The 20,556-nt window shown below is 42.6% G+C and overlaps 1 protein-coding gene across 1 annotated transcript in view; it reads right to left on the bottom strand.

Moving 5' to 3' along the window:
- Positions 1–16,787: 16,787 nt before the first annotated feature.
- LOC139218344 (potassium channel subfamily K member 10-like) overlaps positions 16,788–20,556 on the bottom strand; it is a 32,088-nt gene continuing 28,319 nt past the window's right edge. The window contains exons 5-7 of the mRNA XM_070849905.1: positions 19,494–19,686; positions 18,603–18,745; positions 16,788–17,417 (exon numbers count right to left, since the gene is read on the bottom strand). Coding sequence (XP_070706006.1) covers positions 16,788–17,417; positions 18,603–18,745; positions 19,494–19,686 — 966 coding nt within the window. The remainder of the gene's footprint in view (positions 17,418–18,602; positions 18,746–19,493; positions 19,687–20,556) is intronic.

The raw sequence follows: 20,556 nt of genomic DNA, 5'->3' as shown, positions 1-20,556 counted from the left end.
CACCGATGTGCGCGTTGGAAGGGTTAATGGTAAGTCAATTAGCATGTGGTGCTAATCCACACGAGGCAAATGTTATCTCTCAGTAGACAGTAGGATTAGGGCCGGAGGTTCCCTCGTTTGGTGTGCTACTTCACCTGAAGCCACACCTGCCTGTACATCCCAATTCAAACAACTTCCAGCCATCTGTGGCTCCTTCACTACCAAGTGGTGGGCCTACCCACCCTCCAACGTGGTTACCTGGTCAAGAAGCAAGGCAAAAGTCAAGGTCGCAAACTGTGAATGTCACATTCACAATCCTCAGACAGGAGGATTGAATCCCAAACGCAAACAGTATTAAAAAAAAAAAAAGACGAGTTACAAATGTGATCAAGTTGAGAGGCTGACTCACCTGCTGCAGTCTCACCTCAGGCTGCCATTGCTGGCTTTTAATCAGCTGATTGGATCATTACTGAACAAGTTTTCTGTGTTTTTTTTTCCCCCCACAGCATATAGGTGCAGAGCAACCATCTGCCTCTGCACATCTGAACACACTCAGAGGCTGGTACGTGCACTGACATGTGATGTCGACTAAGCACTCAAAACTGTATCTCATTTAATCTGCCATCAATAAGTTGAGTTGAATGAAAGGGCAGCAGGGAGTTGCTTCCGAGCACAGAGGCGCTGTGCATCTGTATTGGAGAATATCTCATCCCCCAGTACATTAATATCAGCCAGGGATCCTGCATGTGTGTGTGTGTGTGTGTGTGTGTGTGTGGAGGGGGGGCAATTGACCGCTAAGCGGATCGCTGAGTCTATGGGAGCTAAATAGGGCATTGTGAGAAAGGCGGAGCAGAATCAGCACCCAGATGATGGAAACGCATCGGCATTCGCTCTAAAACGGCGCAACACCTTGGTCTCATCAACACTGGGCTCCATTACATTAGTGCATTACCCGATCCCTCCTGCTACACCTCTTACTGGCCCATCCATACGCACACACACACACACACACACACACACACAACTCCGCAATGTGTCACATACAAACACGTATGATTGAGTCCCCGCGTGGTTTTTCCACCGTCCAGATAATCCGCGGAGTCACAGTGTGGCTCGGCGCGACTTCTTACCTCTCCTCTCAGGAGATCTCTCTGTCCTCGAGATGCAAGTCGATCATCGGGGCACTGTAGTGTTCACACAGTTAATTCCACAACCATTTGTAATTTCCATCCCTCGTCTTGGAATCATGATTTCACCGGATCACTCGGTTTTTCTTGTTTTTTTTTTTTTTTTCTCCCCTTTTGCGTAAAAGCAGCGACGCGCTCACAGCCTGCTCTGGTCCCACAGCTGACGAGCGAACAACTCCATCGATTTCCTCGCGTCGATCAGCTCCCAATAAGGGCTATTTTAAGTTTGAGAAGTGGCAACTTTGACGCCATCGTATGTTTCTGTTATGATGCGCGTTTGAAGGAACGTGGAGCCTCGGCGGCGCGCTGACGGGACGGCGGCTGATAAGATCCCGTCGGAGCGCCCTGCGCTGCTGTCTGTGCTCTGATCTGACTGCAAAACACCCGCAGTCCAGTTCCCTGCATGCACTGACTGACTGCGCGCTGTGTTGTCGGCAGAGAGAGAGAGAGAGAGAAAGAGAGAGAGAGGCAGCAGATGGACAGGAAATTCACGGACATGTGACACATTTGAAATGCAAATTCTGGACGTTTCATATCACACTCGGGAGGCTCATTAAGAAAAAAAAAAAAAAAAGCAACAAAACAGCACTTGTAAAAGAGATTGGGGGACATTCCTGACGAAACCACTGCCCAAGACTGGGTGCAGCTCTCCCAGAAGACACCATTTTAAAGGGCTTGGTAGTAACTAATGGCTTCATTAATGGTTAATGTTTCATTTTATCCATCCACTGTCTATACTGCCTATTGCTATTATATTTATTTTTTTATTCTAACAGAAAAAAAAAAAAAAGTCCAAACCAAAGATCAGACATTTTCCACTTCCCACCAAGCCATCAGATCTTCAGTCATGAATGATGTTCAAGCAGCAGTTGTAACTTTTATACAAATATCTCCTCATCCTGTGCTGAAATTGCCACTATATCTTCACAGCGGTGACATGAGACAAGTAATCTGTTAAATCTGTGGGAAAACAGCTTCACCTCCTTCAGGCTCCTCCTAATGTCATTTGCACAAATCTACTGCACATGAATCAAAACACCCAATCAGCTCAGCAGCAGACTGTAGTGCGAGCGTGCACATGATGCACAGGCGACCTAATCTGGCAGATATACACACGGGATGACCAGGACTTCTTAGCACAGTGGACGTCAGTGGAAATCAACCCAGCCTCAAAGAAGTTTGTGAAATAGTCACGGAATCTATTCTATTCACTCCTGCCCATGGGCAGTGGTGACGGTGATGACAAGCAAAGCATCTTTGTCTCCATAGAAACAGACAAAAAAAGCACGATTTCTTTAATGAAATCAAATAAGCTGGACGGTCATAGCATGAACTGATCACATTGCTGACGTATCTAGCACACATGCTTGCGATCAGCAAGCAGCGTTCATGTTTTGTCCTCTTGCTCTGCAGCTACCGCCCACCACCTTAGTTAGAGCGGAGGCAGTGTCAGACTGAGGATGAAAATGAATTCACAATTCTGTCTGATGTCAGGTTAGATTTATAAAGCAACCCAGCTCTAACTCATCTCCTCTCCCTGTGTATTAGAGCATAAGCCTTCTTTGTGGCCTCAACAATGCACTACTTTACCTCAGTCAGTCAAATCCACCATCTGCTTTGTGTAATACCGTAGAGCTGAGGACCAGATCAGCTCTCTGATCCGTTAGCTCCAACATAAATAATGGATACAGATAGATGAGCATGTGAGGGCATAATACTGCAGACATGGGTAGTGCCAAAGACTGACATGTTAAATTGAAGTGATATAAAGGGGACATGTTATGCTCAGTTTCAGGTTCATACTTTGAGGATTCTACTGGATTATGATTACATGCTGTTGATTTTTTTTAAAAACCAAATTTTCCCCATTCGGTGCATAATGCATACCGCTCTTGTCCCCCTTCTTTTCTGAATGCTCCATTCTAGCTCCTGTCTCCTGTCTCAGCTCTGCCACCTCCAATGGTCAGCCGCATTATCCTAGCTCAAACGCTTACTCTCTCTTCTCTAAGCGCTATGGATTTATAACCATATATCGCATAATAGCTTTGGTCATGCTGTCATTGTTTATGCACTGTTGCCCATCAAGTTGGAATCAAATGTTTTTCACCTCTTCTCATGAAATGATTGTGACAATGTGATTTATTCTTGATAAATAAAGTTTGTATCTTCTCAGTTTTATTGATCAAACTCTTCCAAACATATCACAGTGAAACTTAAACCACAATGATCCTTTGCAAACTGTGTATTCAGGCTTTAACTAAATTGGGGGTATTGAACAATTATTCCAACTTTATGGGCAACAGTGTAGGAGAGAACCATGCCTGTTCTATCGATTATATTGTTGAAAGTTTGTGGCTAACGCAGATGATGTTTAAACTAGCTGCTAGAGCCCTGTGGTGTCGCCGTAGAGATCATTGTCGTTAACATTTAAGACAATGTACATTCGTGTTTGTTCTGGTAAGATGGCAAAGGGTTTAGATTATTTTTGTACGACTGTATTTCATACAGCAGTGGTCCTGTGTCACATCGTGCAGACTGGGGTGTAATACTGCAGATTTAGATTTCCTACACTACAGTGCAGCATTTGAATCACTCACTTTTATTATTCCATTTTTTTTTTTACGTTTATCCAAAGACTTGGACTAAAATGATTCATAAAAACTCTCAGAAAGTGAACAGATGAACTATACCAAGTGTTTAAACTTACCAAGGTCCAGACATCATGGAACTCAGTGGTAGGCAGTTTCCATAGCAATCAAAGTAATCCTCTCTACAACATGAAATATTCAGCAGTATTCATATTCATAAGCAATTGAAATGAAAAATGGTATCACTTACTGTGCTTAACAGGCTTGTGTGGATTTGGGTTGATCAGATTTGACTAAAAGTGACCAAATAATCCGCCGACTGCCATCAGATAATGTAATGGTGCTATATCGTGATTGGTAACACGCATTCGCAATTCAGCACATTAAACTGTGAGTAGTTACAAAGGAATGGGTAAGGAAATGACCAGGAACCACTATATAGTAGATCAGTGATTCCCACAGTGTGGGCCGAGGTCCCCCGTGGGCCGTGTAGGTACCACAGGTGGGCTGCAAGAGGTCATTTACAATAAAGCACTGAATTTTCACCATGCAAGCTGTGCCGCCACCTAGAAACTAAACATGGACAATATTCCAAGCCACGAGAAGAGAGAGTATCTGAGCTGCAAGGAAGTAATTGAATCCACGTGTCACTGGGAGTGAAAACCCTTTTTCTACACTCTCCAGATTGATGAGTCTCAGTTCAAGGGAGCAGGACAGCCTTGTGGAGTTATTATGTGATACTACTCTGAAACTGATCTTCACACAGAAGCATTTGGCACATTTCCGGCTGCACGTCTACTCAGAATATACTGATGACTAGAAAGTCTGGTTTTTCTTCAAATTGACATTATGTTGTTACAGATTGTTGCGTGTATGTGGATGGATTATTAATTTGCACCGCATTGCCCCAGGCCTTACTGAATCATCACGATCCTAAAATAAAAATGATATAGGGGAAATATGTCATCTTAGTCTCATGTGTTAATCAAAGGTTTGGGTGGTTTGGTATCTAAAGCAGTCTGGTTTCCGCTTGTACTCCAAGTAGTTTTGATCTGATCTGATTGTAGCAGACTTTGGTTGCATCCTGGTAAACAGTCTGTTGGTGACAAAAGAGGCAGAATGCATGATCAAAATGCAACCTCAGAACTCATCAGTTATCGTCTAACGATGTAGTTCTTTCTCAGATTTATCTGTATTCATATGGGTTGTTAACAATGATCTGCACATTGGATGGATGTCCATTAAAATTGGCCCTAAAGTGTTGTTAGATGATAACCCATGGGTTCCAATGTTGGTTACTAGGTAACTTGATCCTCAGTAACTATTATCAATTTCTGTATCATATCATAAAGTGTTACCAAAATGTCTTTAAAAAATTTACTTTTCCCAACCGGGCCCTACCCACGTCAGGCCATTTAATATGTGGGGAGCTCTATGTGGGGAAAATAACATGATTCTAACTAAGGTAGTACATGCAGTGTTTGTGTATGATCCCATTCATTCCATTGTAAGAAACTGAAAACACATTTTCACGGTCTATAGAATAATTTTCTGAGAATGGCCCCGGATTTCTAAAATAGTGACTGAAAGCAAAATTCACCAGGCAGCTCAAGCCTTACTTAGACAATGAGCAAAATGAGACCATCCTCCCAAGGAGAATAACAAAAACAGTCCCAATCACGGTGCATAATTACATGCGGCCATAGTAATTATGAATGGAGCAGCAGAGAAAGTTAGTTGACTGTATTATAAAGCGACACAATCTGCACAGGGAGGAGGTCAGGGTGGATTCATGGGTTGAGAAAACATCATTACCATTACTTCTGTTCGTTGTTCGAGAGGGCATGTCCCTTAGCCAAACGGGAAACAGGGAGAGAGTTGCCAGCTGGAACTGAACCAGCAGTGATTGTGACCATGCAGCTTATGTTGTAACAATTCAGCTACCAAGGCAGTCCAAACCCGTGCATTTTGTTATTTAATTTGGAGGATTTGTTGGGCAAAACACTTCAGTCCAAACGCCTAAATCTGAGCGAGTACCTATTATCGCGATGACTAATGAAAACCTTATTTTTAATAAGCAATGTGGGCACACTATGGGCTCAGGCAATATAATTCAATTCAATTTAACCTCACACATTTTGTAAAGTTATAAAATGTATTAAAAAAAAAACCTCCTACAATATCTCCTGCCAGCAATAAATACTGGCAGCCAATGAGATGCTCCAACCTGAAGCTGTGGAGACAGCAGAAATCACAGCATCAAGGCAAAAATAAAATACATTAAATAATTTGCTTGGAAGGCAGGTGAGTTGTTAATAGCTGTGGTATGCGGTCTAACCCCAAGCAGAGCAGTTGATGACAACGCTGATCTTTCATCAGGGAAATGTACAATGCACTTCACTGCTGAATCTGTAAGCTGATAGTAAGATGATAGTATTTTCCATGTAGCTGCAAAATCTGTGCTCAAGTAATCCAGGAAATATAACAGTGACCAGACTTCTTTTAGGTTATTCCTATGCAAAAATTCAAACTAATGCAAAGTGTATGCGTTATGCATTACACAAGTGTGAATGTATTCTTGATGTCACAGTGTAACCAGTCTTCCATTCCTAGTTTTCCATTCAGCAGTCAGCCAAGTCCCACCAGTTGATACAATTTCTTTGGTTTTTCTGATTGAAAAGTGAAACATCTGAGACACCTTTCTAACTTTCTTTCGTCTCATTTAATATCCATATCCAGGAGCTGGGTGTGTTTTTTTTGAAAGACTTGGGGGATGGGTGTCAGAGGCTCATGTGCAATGTTTCCTGGTCGCTGGCGCCATCTACAGGGATGCATTGGGTTTTGTGCAATGCCTCCCCAATACTGATGCAAAGCATGAAAAAACCCCAGCTGTAAAAGTGATTTAAGTACAGTAAGAGTTTACAATACCACTTATATCCACATGCATATGTTCTAATACAATACAAACTAAAGTGATAGATTTACAGTGGTGGAACTAGTATCCGAGGACTTTAGCCAATCACAGTACAGTACAGGGGAAGAAAAAAAAAAAACGCTAGTGAAACATTACAGACAGAAGAAAAACAATCTTCTCGCTGAGTTCATGCATTGGTATTAAAATCTTTTAAAAAGTTTATTATAGTTGCAACACAACAGGACAGTTAGCACCTTCTTTTATTATCTAAGATTCCGTGTGATGGCAGAGCCTGGTTGTTACGTTAGCAGGTGCTTCTTAGAAGCCAACCACAGGGGATGCCAAGCAACCACCATAACTGTAATATTCGTACAGGATTTTTTTTTTTCCAAATATGTGATTGGTGCTGCTGATGCGCCTGCTGAAGCGACTGCAGCTCATGCTGTCACAGCAGGGGGACGCACGGCGGGACTTAAGGCAGATATTATTGACAGAGAAGACAGAAGATGACAGGCTCGCCTCAGTGTGAGCACAGGAACATCATGCATGAGGAACGAGAAAATGCTGGTGCAGGCCTTGGTCCTTAAAAAGCAACAATATACCTGATGTAACATATTTTATTGACTTTCTTTTTAGCAAAGGGCTCACAGAGTAATTTTCTCTGTAGGTGTATTCACCTGGTTGTTATTTCAGCAGTGATTATGAGTATCCACCTGACTATTGCTCAGGGGCCATCTGGTCACACTACAAAGGCTACTGTGTCATTATCCTCAACTCATTCCTCAGACACACACAAACACACTTACACACCTGACATGATGACCTGACACAGTAGCTAGCATCTACCAGTGGGAGTCTACACTACACCCTGTAGGCAGAACTAGCCTCCAGCCAGCACACCTCTTAGTTGATAACACTGATACTCAATCAGCACATCACTTGGTGGAGCCCTTTGCTGGCTATTTTTGAGGTGATGTTCCCTCTCAGGCAGCCTTCCCGATCCTCTTCTCGGCCTCTGGTGCACGAGGTCCCGAAAGATTCCACAGGACACACAAACCTGGTCACGGTGGCTGGCGTGCACCAAAGTAGCCCTCGCTGCGATCTTTACCACTGTTTTAGGTTAGAGAGTTAGGGAACATTAGCTTGCAGTTTACTGCATACAGCCGGTGGCTGGACTGAACGTACGATGTGGAAGTTACACTGGAATTTGTCATTTTTTAATGTGCCAGATTTCACAAAACTGGAGTGACAATTGTGATGGAAGTTTCTGGAGCTTCAGAGCTCAGACTTCTCCCCTGTAGTTTGGGATCATGGAAAAGTCACTAAAGTTCATTAATATATGAATGATGAATGAAAACATGCTGATTTGTTTTTCTGCATGAATAATTGTTTTAAAAAAGACCATTTGTTTAAGGTATTACACATGACCTGATAATCCAATCTGAGTATCAGCCCCACCGACACGCTTAAACAATGCATGATAGTGACAGGGGACCACCTTGTGGGTGATGGACAGACACAAACCAGCTGCAGTTGCTGATGAGACTACACTTGTGCTGGTTCCAGCAGCTGCTTAGCTTAGCTTAGCTTAGCACAAAGACTGGAAACAGGAGGAAACAGCTAGCCTGGCTCTATCTAAAGCTGCAGTGACTTCCTGTAGGCTCCACTGGTTTCTTAGAAAGTTGATGGTAATGATACTGGGTCTGATTGACAGACTCTTTTCATTTTGTCTGACTGCTCAGCTGTTCCTTAGAGGATATCTGGCCATGAATGGCGTCAAACTACCAGCAGTACAGTAGTAAAAGTCTGTATCACATTGTGCGTGGATTCAGCTGCCTGTCCTGTTTCCTTAAACAAACTAGCTGCAGTTTGTCTATTCTGATGCTAAAAAACCAAGATGGCGAGGGCCATGAAAACAATATGGCGACGCCTGTACAGCGGGACTCAAGGCCTCAAAGTGGCGGTCCACAAACCAAGCCCTGAGTCCAGATAAAAATTCATAGTTGAAAAGTAAATACGAAGATGGAATGATGCAGGCGGCACACAAACAGAGGCAGCGCTACGGAAACGAGTCAAGCTTGGCTTCCCCTATACCCGATCTTGCACGCCGAGTGAATCTGACAGCGGGGGGAACACCCTGCAGAAACTCGGCGGCTCAACTCGAGGCCTCTGTTGGTGAGGGACACCCGCTGCATCATCCCATCTAAGGGAGTGGGGTCGACTCCAACTCAGTGGGTTTGATCTTTTCAAGGTCTATATACAAACTTCCGTATGACAACTGGTGACATCATATGTGACATCATATGTGAGGTCACCATTCCAACCAACTGTGACATCATCTGTGAGGTCACTATTCCAACCAACTGTGACATCATCTGTGAGGTCACTAATCCAACATGGTGGCCAACTGTCATCAGAATCAGAATTCCTTTAATAATCCTCAGGGGGAAATTGCTTTTTGTTCCACACAGCTCCAAAAGAATAAGAATAAACACAAAAAAAACAAAATCACCTGTGAAGTAACAGAAGAGGCTAAAGCCTTAACACAACAAAAGACTAGGGCTGTACTGGAAATGGCCTACTAGACTGGCAGTTTGTATTGAATAGGACAAAATGTAGTTTGTCTTATACAGTTTGCAAACAAAAGCAAAATCTGCAGCATGCATGGGACCAGTCTACTTCACCTACTGTGTCCCATGATGCAAGGCGCTTACCGTTGTATGAACAAAGACGTTCCAGAAAGCCATGTAAAGTTTGACTTATTTCTCCTGAGCAGTCCACCTAAAGCTGTTAGTGAGGGAATTTCAGGCAAGAAATATGCTACCCAGCTGCTGGACATTCACTTCTGTTAGATTTACAAGGACAATTTAAGTGCTTGTTCCCACTTTGGTCGACCTGCTTTCTTCTGAAATCTGAAGCTTCAGCTGAAGTACAGAGCGGTTAACTTTCCCCCTGGCTCTGGATGAGAGCTGCGATGTACGTGACACTGCCCAGCTACTCATCTTCTTCCGTGGGATCACTGCAGACTTCAAAATCACGGAGGAGCTGGCAGCCATGCAGTCAATGAAAGGGACAACAACAGGGAGTGAGTTCTTAACGGAGGGAAATGGAGTTTGCAGTGGCTGCTCCTTCAGCAGCTAATCAAAATATATAATTGACTGCCTTTTACAATGGGAGAAAATTAACATTGAGCACAATTTAGTTCAAGTTATCGTTGGTTCGGCCCTCCAACACAGTTCAGATTTTTAATGTGGCCGCCTGTAGAGATGAATTGCCCAGCCCTGGTTTTGGTGGTGAGCAGCATTTGGTTGGTCTGCTTCTGGTGCTTTCTTGTGATGTTCTTTGTCAGCGCCCAGCCACCAAGTTTGGGTCTGTGTAGCATTGCTTCAGCTGGATTTCACCTGTGAATGCAATGGCATCAGAGAAACAGAGAGGCACAACATCTCAGCATTAAATCTTCACAGTAGATGGCGGGTAGATGTTTTATTGAACCAATGCCAGCGTTAGGTATTTTCAAATGGACTCAAGATCTCACACCTGCATAGATCTGACCTGCATTAACCCATGAGAGACCAGTCTCATTACAACACTTCACAAGTTTAGCTTTAATCATCCCATTTTCACATTCCGTTGGTCCTGCACTTTGTGGGCGGTAAGAGCAGTGATGGAGGATGTTGAAGCCCAAAAATTAGGTGGTACAGTTACAACACTACCAACAAATGCTGGCATTGATGTCAGAGTTGTTAAGACAGAGCATCTTTTGACTGTGTGCGTGAGTGTGTGTGTGTGTCTGTGTGTGTGTGTGTGTGTGTGTGTGTGTGTGTGTGTGTGTGTGTCAGTCAGTGAGTTGTAATGCAGGTGATCCATCAGCAGATGGCACCAGAGACCACGCATGACTGTACAACATCTGCGAGACTGCATTAGTTTATCTGGTCACTTTTAAAGCATCCAGATGTGCTGTAGTGACAATAGCATGCCTCATCATTGAATCTCTGCCAAGGAGGTTAATGTATGAATGATGGCAGCAAAATGAAAAAAAGCACAAGAGAGATTTCACCAAAAATACCATATCTTAACCTCCCATTTGCAATTTCTGACATTTGACTGATTCAGTAAAGATGCAATATGGTACATTTACTTTCATCTTATTTTCAGCTTTAATTTTAGCTTCTCAGCGTTCAGCTATCAACTGTAGTTCAACAGCATCTGTCACTTCTGACTGCGTGCTGTCGTCAGATCCTGTCTCTGTTTTGGGCGTCCGCTCCACCTGCCCTTGCTGTCAGTGCGATGGCTCTGGGCGCTGTTGCTTCTTTTGACAGTCCTGATTAGATTCTGGACGGCCCACCGCGGGAGGCAGTCTTTTTCTCCAGTATCCAGCCAGACTACCAAGGTTTGGGTCACACGTGGCTGGATGATGGCCAACGCCAAGGCCTTTTATGCCCACACCCTCTGCCTTGGCTGTGCCCTCCACGCCCTCTGCCTGCTCGGCTTGCTGAGCCAGATGACACCTTTCAGCCTCTTCTGACTAGCAGTTTGCTTTTCTTTAGCTGCAGTATTTATTAGATCCTAAGCATGCTTATTGTAGTCCGGGATAGTCTGCAGGGATGTAGTTTTTCAAGCAATGCAGTTCTTTTTTTTACCAGCATTTGAATGTCATCAGAAAGTCCATTCCAGTGAGGTGTAAGGAGGCCCCAACTGTCTCCCCAGCTTTATGTTTCACTGCAGTGATGTGAGAAGTGTTCATTCTGGTGGGAAACTGTGCTCTTCAAATCCAGTTTCTTTGGTCTATGTGCCTTGGTCAAACAACGATACGTTTTAGTGTCTTTGCTTCTGTTCTGTTCAGGCTTATCTCTACATACTTTACTTTCTACTCTACGGTTCAGTCTTTCCCTTTTCTCCGCCCTCTTCTCCGTAAACTCTCTGCCTTGAATAGCAGATGCTTTTTCTGTTCAGCTGCATGCTCAGTTTAGCATGCTCTTGTTTTTAAATGGTCTAATTGACCCACACTAAGGCTTCCCTCTTTTGGAAAACCATTGTGTTCCCAAATTTTCAATTGATTTAAACCGCCATTATTTACATATTGTCACTTGGAGGAGGAGGGATTTCACTTTACTCTGACTTCTACCCACTCTCTAGTTATTGTCTGTTGTAAAAATATATATATTATTATCTTTCAAATTAGAAAGGGTTGAAAAAAAAAGGAAAGAGGCTGCTGTTTTACTCCTAAGGTACCAAACCCCAACAATGCATTCACAGGCAGTAGGAAATCCTAGCACTTAAATCATGGAACCTTAAACCATGAACTTCTACTGGGGATGCTCAGCTGAAGGAAATCAGTTAACTAGTGAAGTTTGATGCAGTTAATTGAATTTAATGCAGTTGGACACATCACATAATCATTCAAGATTCAGCAGTCACCTTTCCAACTATTCCTATATATATTCTGGACGTCATTCAACTTTGGAATCATGTTCAACCCATTGAAAATATTTAACTTTATTCAAGTATTACAATGATTTTCAACTTTTAAATCCCTTTCATAGCGATTAGAATCTCATTCCTGTTCCTTCAGCTGATTCTTCATTCAACCCAAAAGGCAGCAATGCAGTTTGGCATCAGCTTTTCAGTGGCTGCTCCTTCATTCAAAAGGGAGCAATCCAGCATTCACGGCACAATTTCTTCAGATATTGCATTCTCTAGTTACCTTGAATGGTTCCTCTTGTGCTGGGATTGCAGTTTGTCTTGTCTTGGTGTGTCTTATTGCATGGGGCCTCTCACATTAACTTTATGCAAGGTGTTGCACCCTCTCTGAAATAGCTTATCCAGGTTTGATTGCCTTGATAAAATGACTCCCTATTCTACAGACTCGGTGACCAAGGTGCATATAATCAAACAGAGCAAACACAAAACTCCTCTTCAAAGTTTGAACTGAATTTCGATACAATTGTGTTTCACCATAAGGAACAAGTTCACCTTGCTCACCTGCATGCAAGCCTGTTAAGGAGCCTCCATTGCTGCACGTTTTGAAATCAGCCAGTCACAAAGTGCATCTGAAGGTGATACGTTTCTGTGAATGGACTCCCAGGGGTTTTCAGAGGTAGTACACACGAAACAGCTCAAAACAGGATACTTTCAGTTTTTAGAGGTCACAGGCAATGACTGTGAAACTGATCCAACCTCTTTCCGTCCCGATAAAGGACACTGGCGTGAAAGGAGGAGGTACATGTGACCCAAAACCACATCAAGGACCTTGAGATGGACCGCCACACACTCAGAAATAGCACTTAATTCAGTCATCTTTATTTCCAAAATGCAACCACTACATTTAATATAATGGTTGCAGTGATACTGTGAGCAATGTCCAAGTACAGAGCATGTCCTGCTTGTGCATCTTGACACAGGCAGTTATAAAAAAAACATTGTAAGCATCATCCTCTGAAGCACGTGGTGGTATACAATCAACACCATATACATCATAATACAGTTTTGCAATATAGCATGCCATTTTGTTCCATGTCTTTGTTTTCTTTTTGAGCTTTTGACACTTTTGAAGCTCTTAGAAGCATTTTCTAAAACACAGGTAGTCCTTGCTTTTGCCGCAGTCTCACACTAGTGTTAGAGCTTCAATTCGTAACGGGAACAGGGTCAGACGGATAATGTGCATACAGAGACACTGAGTACATCAACATGAGGCTGAAGAGTGTGTGGAAAGAGACGATGTGAGCATCATAATATCACTGTAATACAATCAGTGGCACAGTTAACATTTTTATGCATGTTGTGGAATTTCCCTCAACAGCGGTGTGTTGTGTGGGAATAATATTTTACGCTAGGCTGCCACCACCACCACCACCACGGCTGAAAGCTGCAGCTTTTGCAAACGTGCAGTCCCACTAGACTGCAAAATGTCTCCAACTGCGCATAGTTCCTTTAAAAAAAAAAAAAAATCCACCAAGAAGTATTAAGGCCTCCACAAAATTATGTTTTCAAGCACGTTTTTCAGCCCATCAGATATGTCAGCTGTGGTGGTTGCCACTAAGGTCCATCCAGGCACCTTAATCTTAAGTCAAACGTAGATGTTTCAGGTTGTAGATGAGGCTAAACTCCAAAATGTGCCACCCCAGAAGCTTAGGGATGATCTATACTTCCAGTCTGTGCATATGCTAGTGTCAGATACGGCGACAGGATGATCTCACAGCAATAGCAGCGTGCTTTACGAACTTACACCCCTCAGCCACTTTATTGGTGTTCCGCGTTCAGCACGGAACAGTTCCCTTCTTGCGTTATGGCTTATCTTCCATTCTGTTGTCACTTCTGTTCATTAGCACGGGTGCAGTCATTGTTCCCTCGTGAGAATACATGTTAGGCAATGTCAACGACAACGATGATGACAACAAGCCCTGAGATAGTGTTCAAAGAGGTCATGATTTGGATAGTACTGTTGGACAGACAACATCTTAGCTCAGGAACCATGCACAGATAACATGTGTTCTGAAATCGCACTCATTCACATTTACAGCTTTCCCCAGCAGTGTTTTTTTTTTTTCTTCATCATTATTTTTGTGTAATACTTCCCAAATATGGACTAACTTCAGGTCCCTCCCTCTGTGCTGCACTTCAACTCTGCCTCCAAAGCTCCTTCCAACAGAGGAGGCTGACATGCATATGCAGGTAGGGTACATATCTGTGTCCACAATGGTACACAATGTTAACAGTGCAGATAGCCAGCCGGCCATGGAGCTCTGGGTAATGGGCAAGAGCTCCCCGCAGCTCAGAGCTCCGGGGGGGGGATTACAAGCCAGCCTGCTTCGGAGTGCCAGTATCATCGCTGTTTGTGATTGGGAGTTTTAAATGAGGAACTTGCTTCCACATATTTATCAGTCGTGTGAAAACAGAGAGCGAGGGACACAACATACACAAGCACACACCAGCAGACAGAGAGAGAGGGGGGGGGGGGGTGTGTTCGTAGTGGCTTCACATTCCAACTTCAAGATCAGCTCTACGGATGATTTATAAAAGAGCAGAATCGCCAGAGAAATGTGCTTCTACCACCGACAGCCAGGCCACTTCTCACCAAGAGCTGACATAACATGATGCTTCCAACTCGGGAGTGAGAACAAAACATGAACTAAGCTCTACATAGCTAGAAATACCAAAACTCCTATTGAAGCCACCACTGAAGATACTGAGCTTGAGCGAGAGCATGCACGGAGGTGGGGTGTGTGTGTGTGTGTGTGTGGGGGGGTGATCTAAAGGAAGCTGCTTTTTACACAGATCACCTGTCAGGATACAGGGACAAGCAAATTTGACAAAAAGATGTTTTTATAAAAGTTACCACCTGCTGCTGCTTTAACACCCACCCTGCACCAAATCCGGATAGATTTTCCGTTTGGCGAGTAAATCATAGAAGGCTAGCTGCCACGGGTGAACGATTGGTAAATGGATTGAGTCTCTTCTGCATTTTGGTGTCTTTTATGGGCGCGCTTGCTTCTATCCTCTGCTGTGTCTGTCGATATGCTCGGATGCAGGGTGCTAGTGCCACATATTCTAACTTTTCATGCCACACGCTGTAAAAAGTCGGCGCATTCAAAACGTATTCGAACAAAAAAAACTATGAACTCGTGGAGGAAAGGAGATCAAATCAAACGCTGAAACATGACGCATCATTAACAGCATGCTAAGGAGTGTTAGTCAGCCAACATTATTTCCATCGACCACACAAGTTTCAGATTAAAAAAATATATATACCTTATCGTCTCAATACAATGTATTGAAACAAATATATATGTGACAAATGTGGATTTATTTATTAAATAATATCATCGTTATTTATACCCATGGATGGGCAGTCAAAACGTTAATTTCAGATGCTGCTTCAAATTCCCTCTTTGACATCCATCAACAGCAATATATTCTTCATATATAGATTTTATATAGAGATTTTTTAGAAATGTTTAGAATGATCTGTGTTTCTAAGATATCTGTAATTTTCTATTCTGCATCGTCCACTTTTATCTAGCTCCCCATCTCACATCAGTGCAAATCTGAACTTTCCTGGCTTGTACAGCTGACACATCTTGGAAGTGATTAACAGACCCCCCCTTTTATATGTTCAAGGATACTTCCAGATCCATCACAACTCAGTTTTAATTGTAATATATCTTTTTTTTTTTGCACCCTATAACTTCATTGCTGAAATCTGGTACCACGCTGACATCACTACAACAAAGGCAGATGAGGCAAGATACAAGAAAACGCAAAGCTTGTTCTTCTAGATAGACGAAGGGCAAACCCAGTCAGACATTAGAGGGGAGCTGTTCTGCCACACCATCACCGAGAGTGTATGTTTCAATGAACAATACAATGATAACCCAGTTGGTTAAGACAGAGCTAGTGGCACGCAGATCATTAAAAAACACAGATAATACCTGTCCTGGTGTGTTCAGGGCCGGATATACACAAATACAGATGGACAATGGATAAACAAATGGTTTCAGACCACATGTCTGCAGAGATGGGCGTATTCATACATGTTTGTCGGCAGGTACAGTCATGCATAATTTTTTAGACTGCACATAAACCCTTTCCAAAGTCATTTTTCTGCTTAAATGAACGAGCTGTCACACTGATGCATGTGACTTACTGATGGTGTGATTCAGACAGTGTCTTCCCTGTGTACTGTGTATTAAAGCGGTTACAGAACTGACTCAAAACGCAGTTGTGCACACTGTTGATAGTTGATATATAGACTATACATCACTGAGAGAAATAATGGCCAAAGCTGTGAAACTAAGACAGAAGTTGTTATGTTTTAAACACCTATTAGCTGAATAATGTTTTTTTTTAATATGACCATCATTTGGCATAGCACAATTGGAGAAACCCTACCAAGTCTTGCATCTATACAACACAAGGTGCATCAAACAGATCCATAGGGCACAGTGAATATGTGAAAATTACAGTATGTAGCACAAAGGGACAGGTGTCCCTGCTTAAGCACACACAGGAAGGAGAGAGACCTAAGGCACCAATGGTGGTATTTAAAACCTCCATTTGTAGGGGAACAGACTGTCTATCGGCCCATCTGAATATGCAACGCTTTTGTTTGTTTAAGTTTTGTCACTCAATATCTTTGATCTGATCTGGAATAAACCCATTCTGTGGCTTGCAAGCTTCTACAAACAGTGGAAAATCAGACAAGCTAGTGTTGCACTCCTTGTCTTCGTTCTCATCCTCCCCCTCGTCCTTTCTTTTCCCTTCATCTGCAGTGGGTGTGCTGCAGTCGAAAGTGGGTGTGCTGCAGCCGTAGGCCTCGCTGTGAGGTCGGCGAGCCTCGTTCGGGATGTTTTTCTTCAGATCTCGGTTCCTGTTGCGCTTGGCCAGCTTGGTGACGGAGCCCAAGCGGTTGAAAATGTTGTCCTCAGACGTGGTCTGGTGGTTGGAGTGCGGGTCGCACTGCTCAGCCCCCCGCAGCCGAAGATTGTTTAGCTTAGTGTCGATGCTCTCCTGGGAAGAGGTCTTATAGCTGTTGGTGTCTAGGCTGTTGAACATGGCACGGCGCTCTGGGGAAAGCATGTCCAACGACACGGCGCGCTGGTCCAGGCCAAGCTGCCGTCTCTCCATGCTCCGAATGGTGGCGGCTCGCTGCAGCTTGTCGTGGACCTCGACACTCATACGCCGACGCGTCTCCCGGAATTCTGCTCGAACATTTGCTTTCCACTCTGCTGCATGAGCCTTGATCTCTCCAACCTTGACCAAAGACAAATATTACAGTTATCATTATTATGTATGTATACTTTGTTCTAATATAATGTTGCAGCACAATGCTAAGGTTCTTTAAATAAAAAAGTCATCCATGAAATTTTGTCAAACATTTTACTTCCTCATGCCTCTGCAAATCATTCTAATATATCAACCTGAGACGGTTTACAGATCATAAGCTTTCTGTATGTAACAAGGGGCTGTATAGACGCTGCTTTGGTGTCGGGGTATGAAAGATAAAATGGATCCACTGCATTATATAACAATGTAAAGCTGTTTAATTCCCCAGTAAAAATACTTAAATCCTTTTATATTGTATAGGAAATGGTGGCCTCACACAAAAGCATGAGCCCATATAGTAATTTAACAAGAATCTGTTATTTTTGTTCTAAATTTCAACTTTAAAAATGTTCAAACTGTAATGGCCTGTTCAAATGCAAACATTACTGTCTGTCAGTGCAACAGCATGCATATTCAGATTGACCTATTGTATGCCCTATTAGTAAACTAGGCTACTAAACAGGAGGTGGATACTAGTGCTCTCCTGGGAAGAGGTCTTATAGCTGTTGGTGTCTAGGCTGTTGAGTGTGAAAGTGGTGGGTAACTGTAAAAACAGCTACTTTGTGCTGTACAACCTCGTTTGACTGCTTATTTTTCATTTCTCACCCTCAAGAACCTGGGCAGAAGCCTGTAAAAAGGCCATCACTGATAAGATAGCAACATTTATATGCAAGCATATGCAGCACCACTGTCACTGTTTTTACGGTTAAGGATTTTTAAAGATAATGGTAAAAATGTAGCCATGCCATAAAATCCATCATCACAACATGCATAAGCTTGGAAACTTCTTTGGAATTAGTTTGAATGAATTACATGTTCAAATTTGTTTGACTTTTAAAAAACGTGACAAATGATTAAATAACTAATTGCATTCTGCAGTTTTTTCTCATCCAAACAAAATATTATATTCCTAATATTCCTTCTTGTATTCCTAGAACTTTGGGTTTGATAACTTCAGGCTAAATCAATTAAACATATTGCATATAATAAACATGATTATTGGTTGTAGACCTTTTTAGTAATTCATAAATCAGAATTCAATATAATTTATCAGAATATAACATATCAACATCTTCTTCATGTCAGCATTAATTATTTCTTATGACAGCGTACCTCTTCTTTTGTCTTTTTGGACAGCACTCTCAGCCAGTCACCAATCATGTTCAGCACTGCAGCAAAGTAGGCCAAACCACCCAGGATCCAGAACCACACTAGTGGTCTGTACCACTTCCGGTAGTCAATCCTCCGGTCTCCCCCTGGGAAATTGACAGATTCACATTTTACTGTGTTTGGATTATCTTCCCGGTCAGCGACTGTTGAACAACAGGTAGGTCCATGAAGCGGATTCTGCTTTAAATTAGACATATTACGCTTATTATAGGTTTATACTGGAATTTGGGGGTCCTGCTAGAATATGTTTATATGTTGTAATGTCTCATACTGCTCACTGCTTCTCAGCCTCTGCCTTAATGCTCTGCTTTAGCTCTCTTCAAGGCCACCCTTCAGAAAGCCCAGTCTGCTCTATTCAATTTCAACAGACTAACCTGCCGAATAAACAGGAAAACAACACGAAACGTGGCAAAACTTACAGCTTCCAAGTCTGAACTCACAAGTTCATTCAAAATAAAAGTAAATCTGCTGTGTCTTTACTTCCACAGATGAAGGAGTGGGCGTGGAGGCTGCTGTGGGTTTTTGCAGACACCAGCATAGTATGTCCCCTTTAATAAAACAATTGTCACCAGCTGCTTTTAACATTACTCAAATGTCACAGCAATGCAGTGAGGTCTTCATCCATATTTTGAAATGAACATGCCAGTGAGAAGAGCTGCTACACACTGTTTTACTAGGAAAAAAGAAGGCACATGTCAAGTGTTTCTGTATTAGGGAATCCACTGATCACAATTCCAATTGGATGGCTATTTAGTGATTAATTATATGTAAGAAATAAAACAGGTCAGACATTTTCATTCATGAATATTTTGACTACGAACGATGTGCTCTCACCTGCCACATAGTCACCTATTCCAACTGTCGTCAGAGTGATGACGACAAAGTATGTTGACTCCAGGGCCGTCCAGCCCTCGATGTGTTTGAAGATTACGGCTGGGATGGTGACAAACAAGATGCAGCCAGCCAGGATGAAGAGGAGGGTGGAGGCCACCCGGATTTTAGTCTGGCTGATCTGGTTGTGCTTATTCTGTGAGAGAACGTCACAGAAATACACATACAAAGTACAAACGGTGTAAGTCACAACACCAGCACTTCCCCCAATTCCAGGCCTTGTACTGCTATTGATATTATGAACATCACTAGGAAAGACTGGAGCGTGATGGATGTGTGGAGGGTATTTAACATTTTACTCTGCCTGTCATCAGGTCTAGACAGTGACTGATTATTTATTGATATCCCAGCTTCTCCTTACCCATGTAGCCTAATATGTTACACTGTGATATACAGTATGTGCTATTCTTGTATTGAATCATACATAGCATAACTTAGTAACACCATAAATCACATGGATGCCGACTAAATTCAAGTATATTACACAATACGATGTATACAAGACCATTTTAAACTGCCACTACATGAGTAGATAAATATGTTTAAAGAAACCAACATTTCACAAGAGATAGCCAAGGAGGCATGAAAGGCCTTTTTAAGCATAAATACTGCGCTTTGTTAACTCAGAGGGTAATTTTTTTAGGCACCACAGTGTTTTTCTTTTTAAAGAGAGGTAGAAGGCTTCATTTAGCTTAATCTTGCACCCATGGACTGTGTTAAAAGAAGTGGACGTAACTTCCTGGTCTGAAGGGTGAAGCCGAAGGAGAAGTGCCTTTAACCTGCATTGTTTCTAATGGCCAGCAGGAGTCGACTTGGATGGCTCCAAAAGAAGTCGGATTGTATCGCATATTATAATAGAATGACCACATTTCTTGTTTTACTTTGATACAGCATGATGTTCAATCAGGTCCTATGTAGAGTAAATGAAACGATAAAGCAGGACAGCACTACCTTGCGAATAGTTAATCAGAAGCAGGTCATGCCTAAACCTAACCAATCATAGACA

Source organism: Pempheris klunzingeri, chromosome 18, assembly GCF_042242105.1.
Source record: "Pempheris klunzingeri isolate RE-2024b chromosome 18, fPemKlu1.hap1, whole genome shotgun sequence".
Lineage (NCBI taxonomy): Eukaryota > Metazoa > Chordata > Actinopteri > Acropomatiformes > Pempheridae > Pempheris > Pempheris klunzingeri.
Note: the sequence above shows the minus strand (reverse complement) of the source record. Positions and strands in the feature narration are given on the sequence as shown.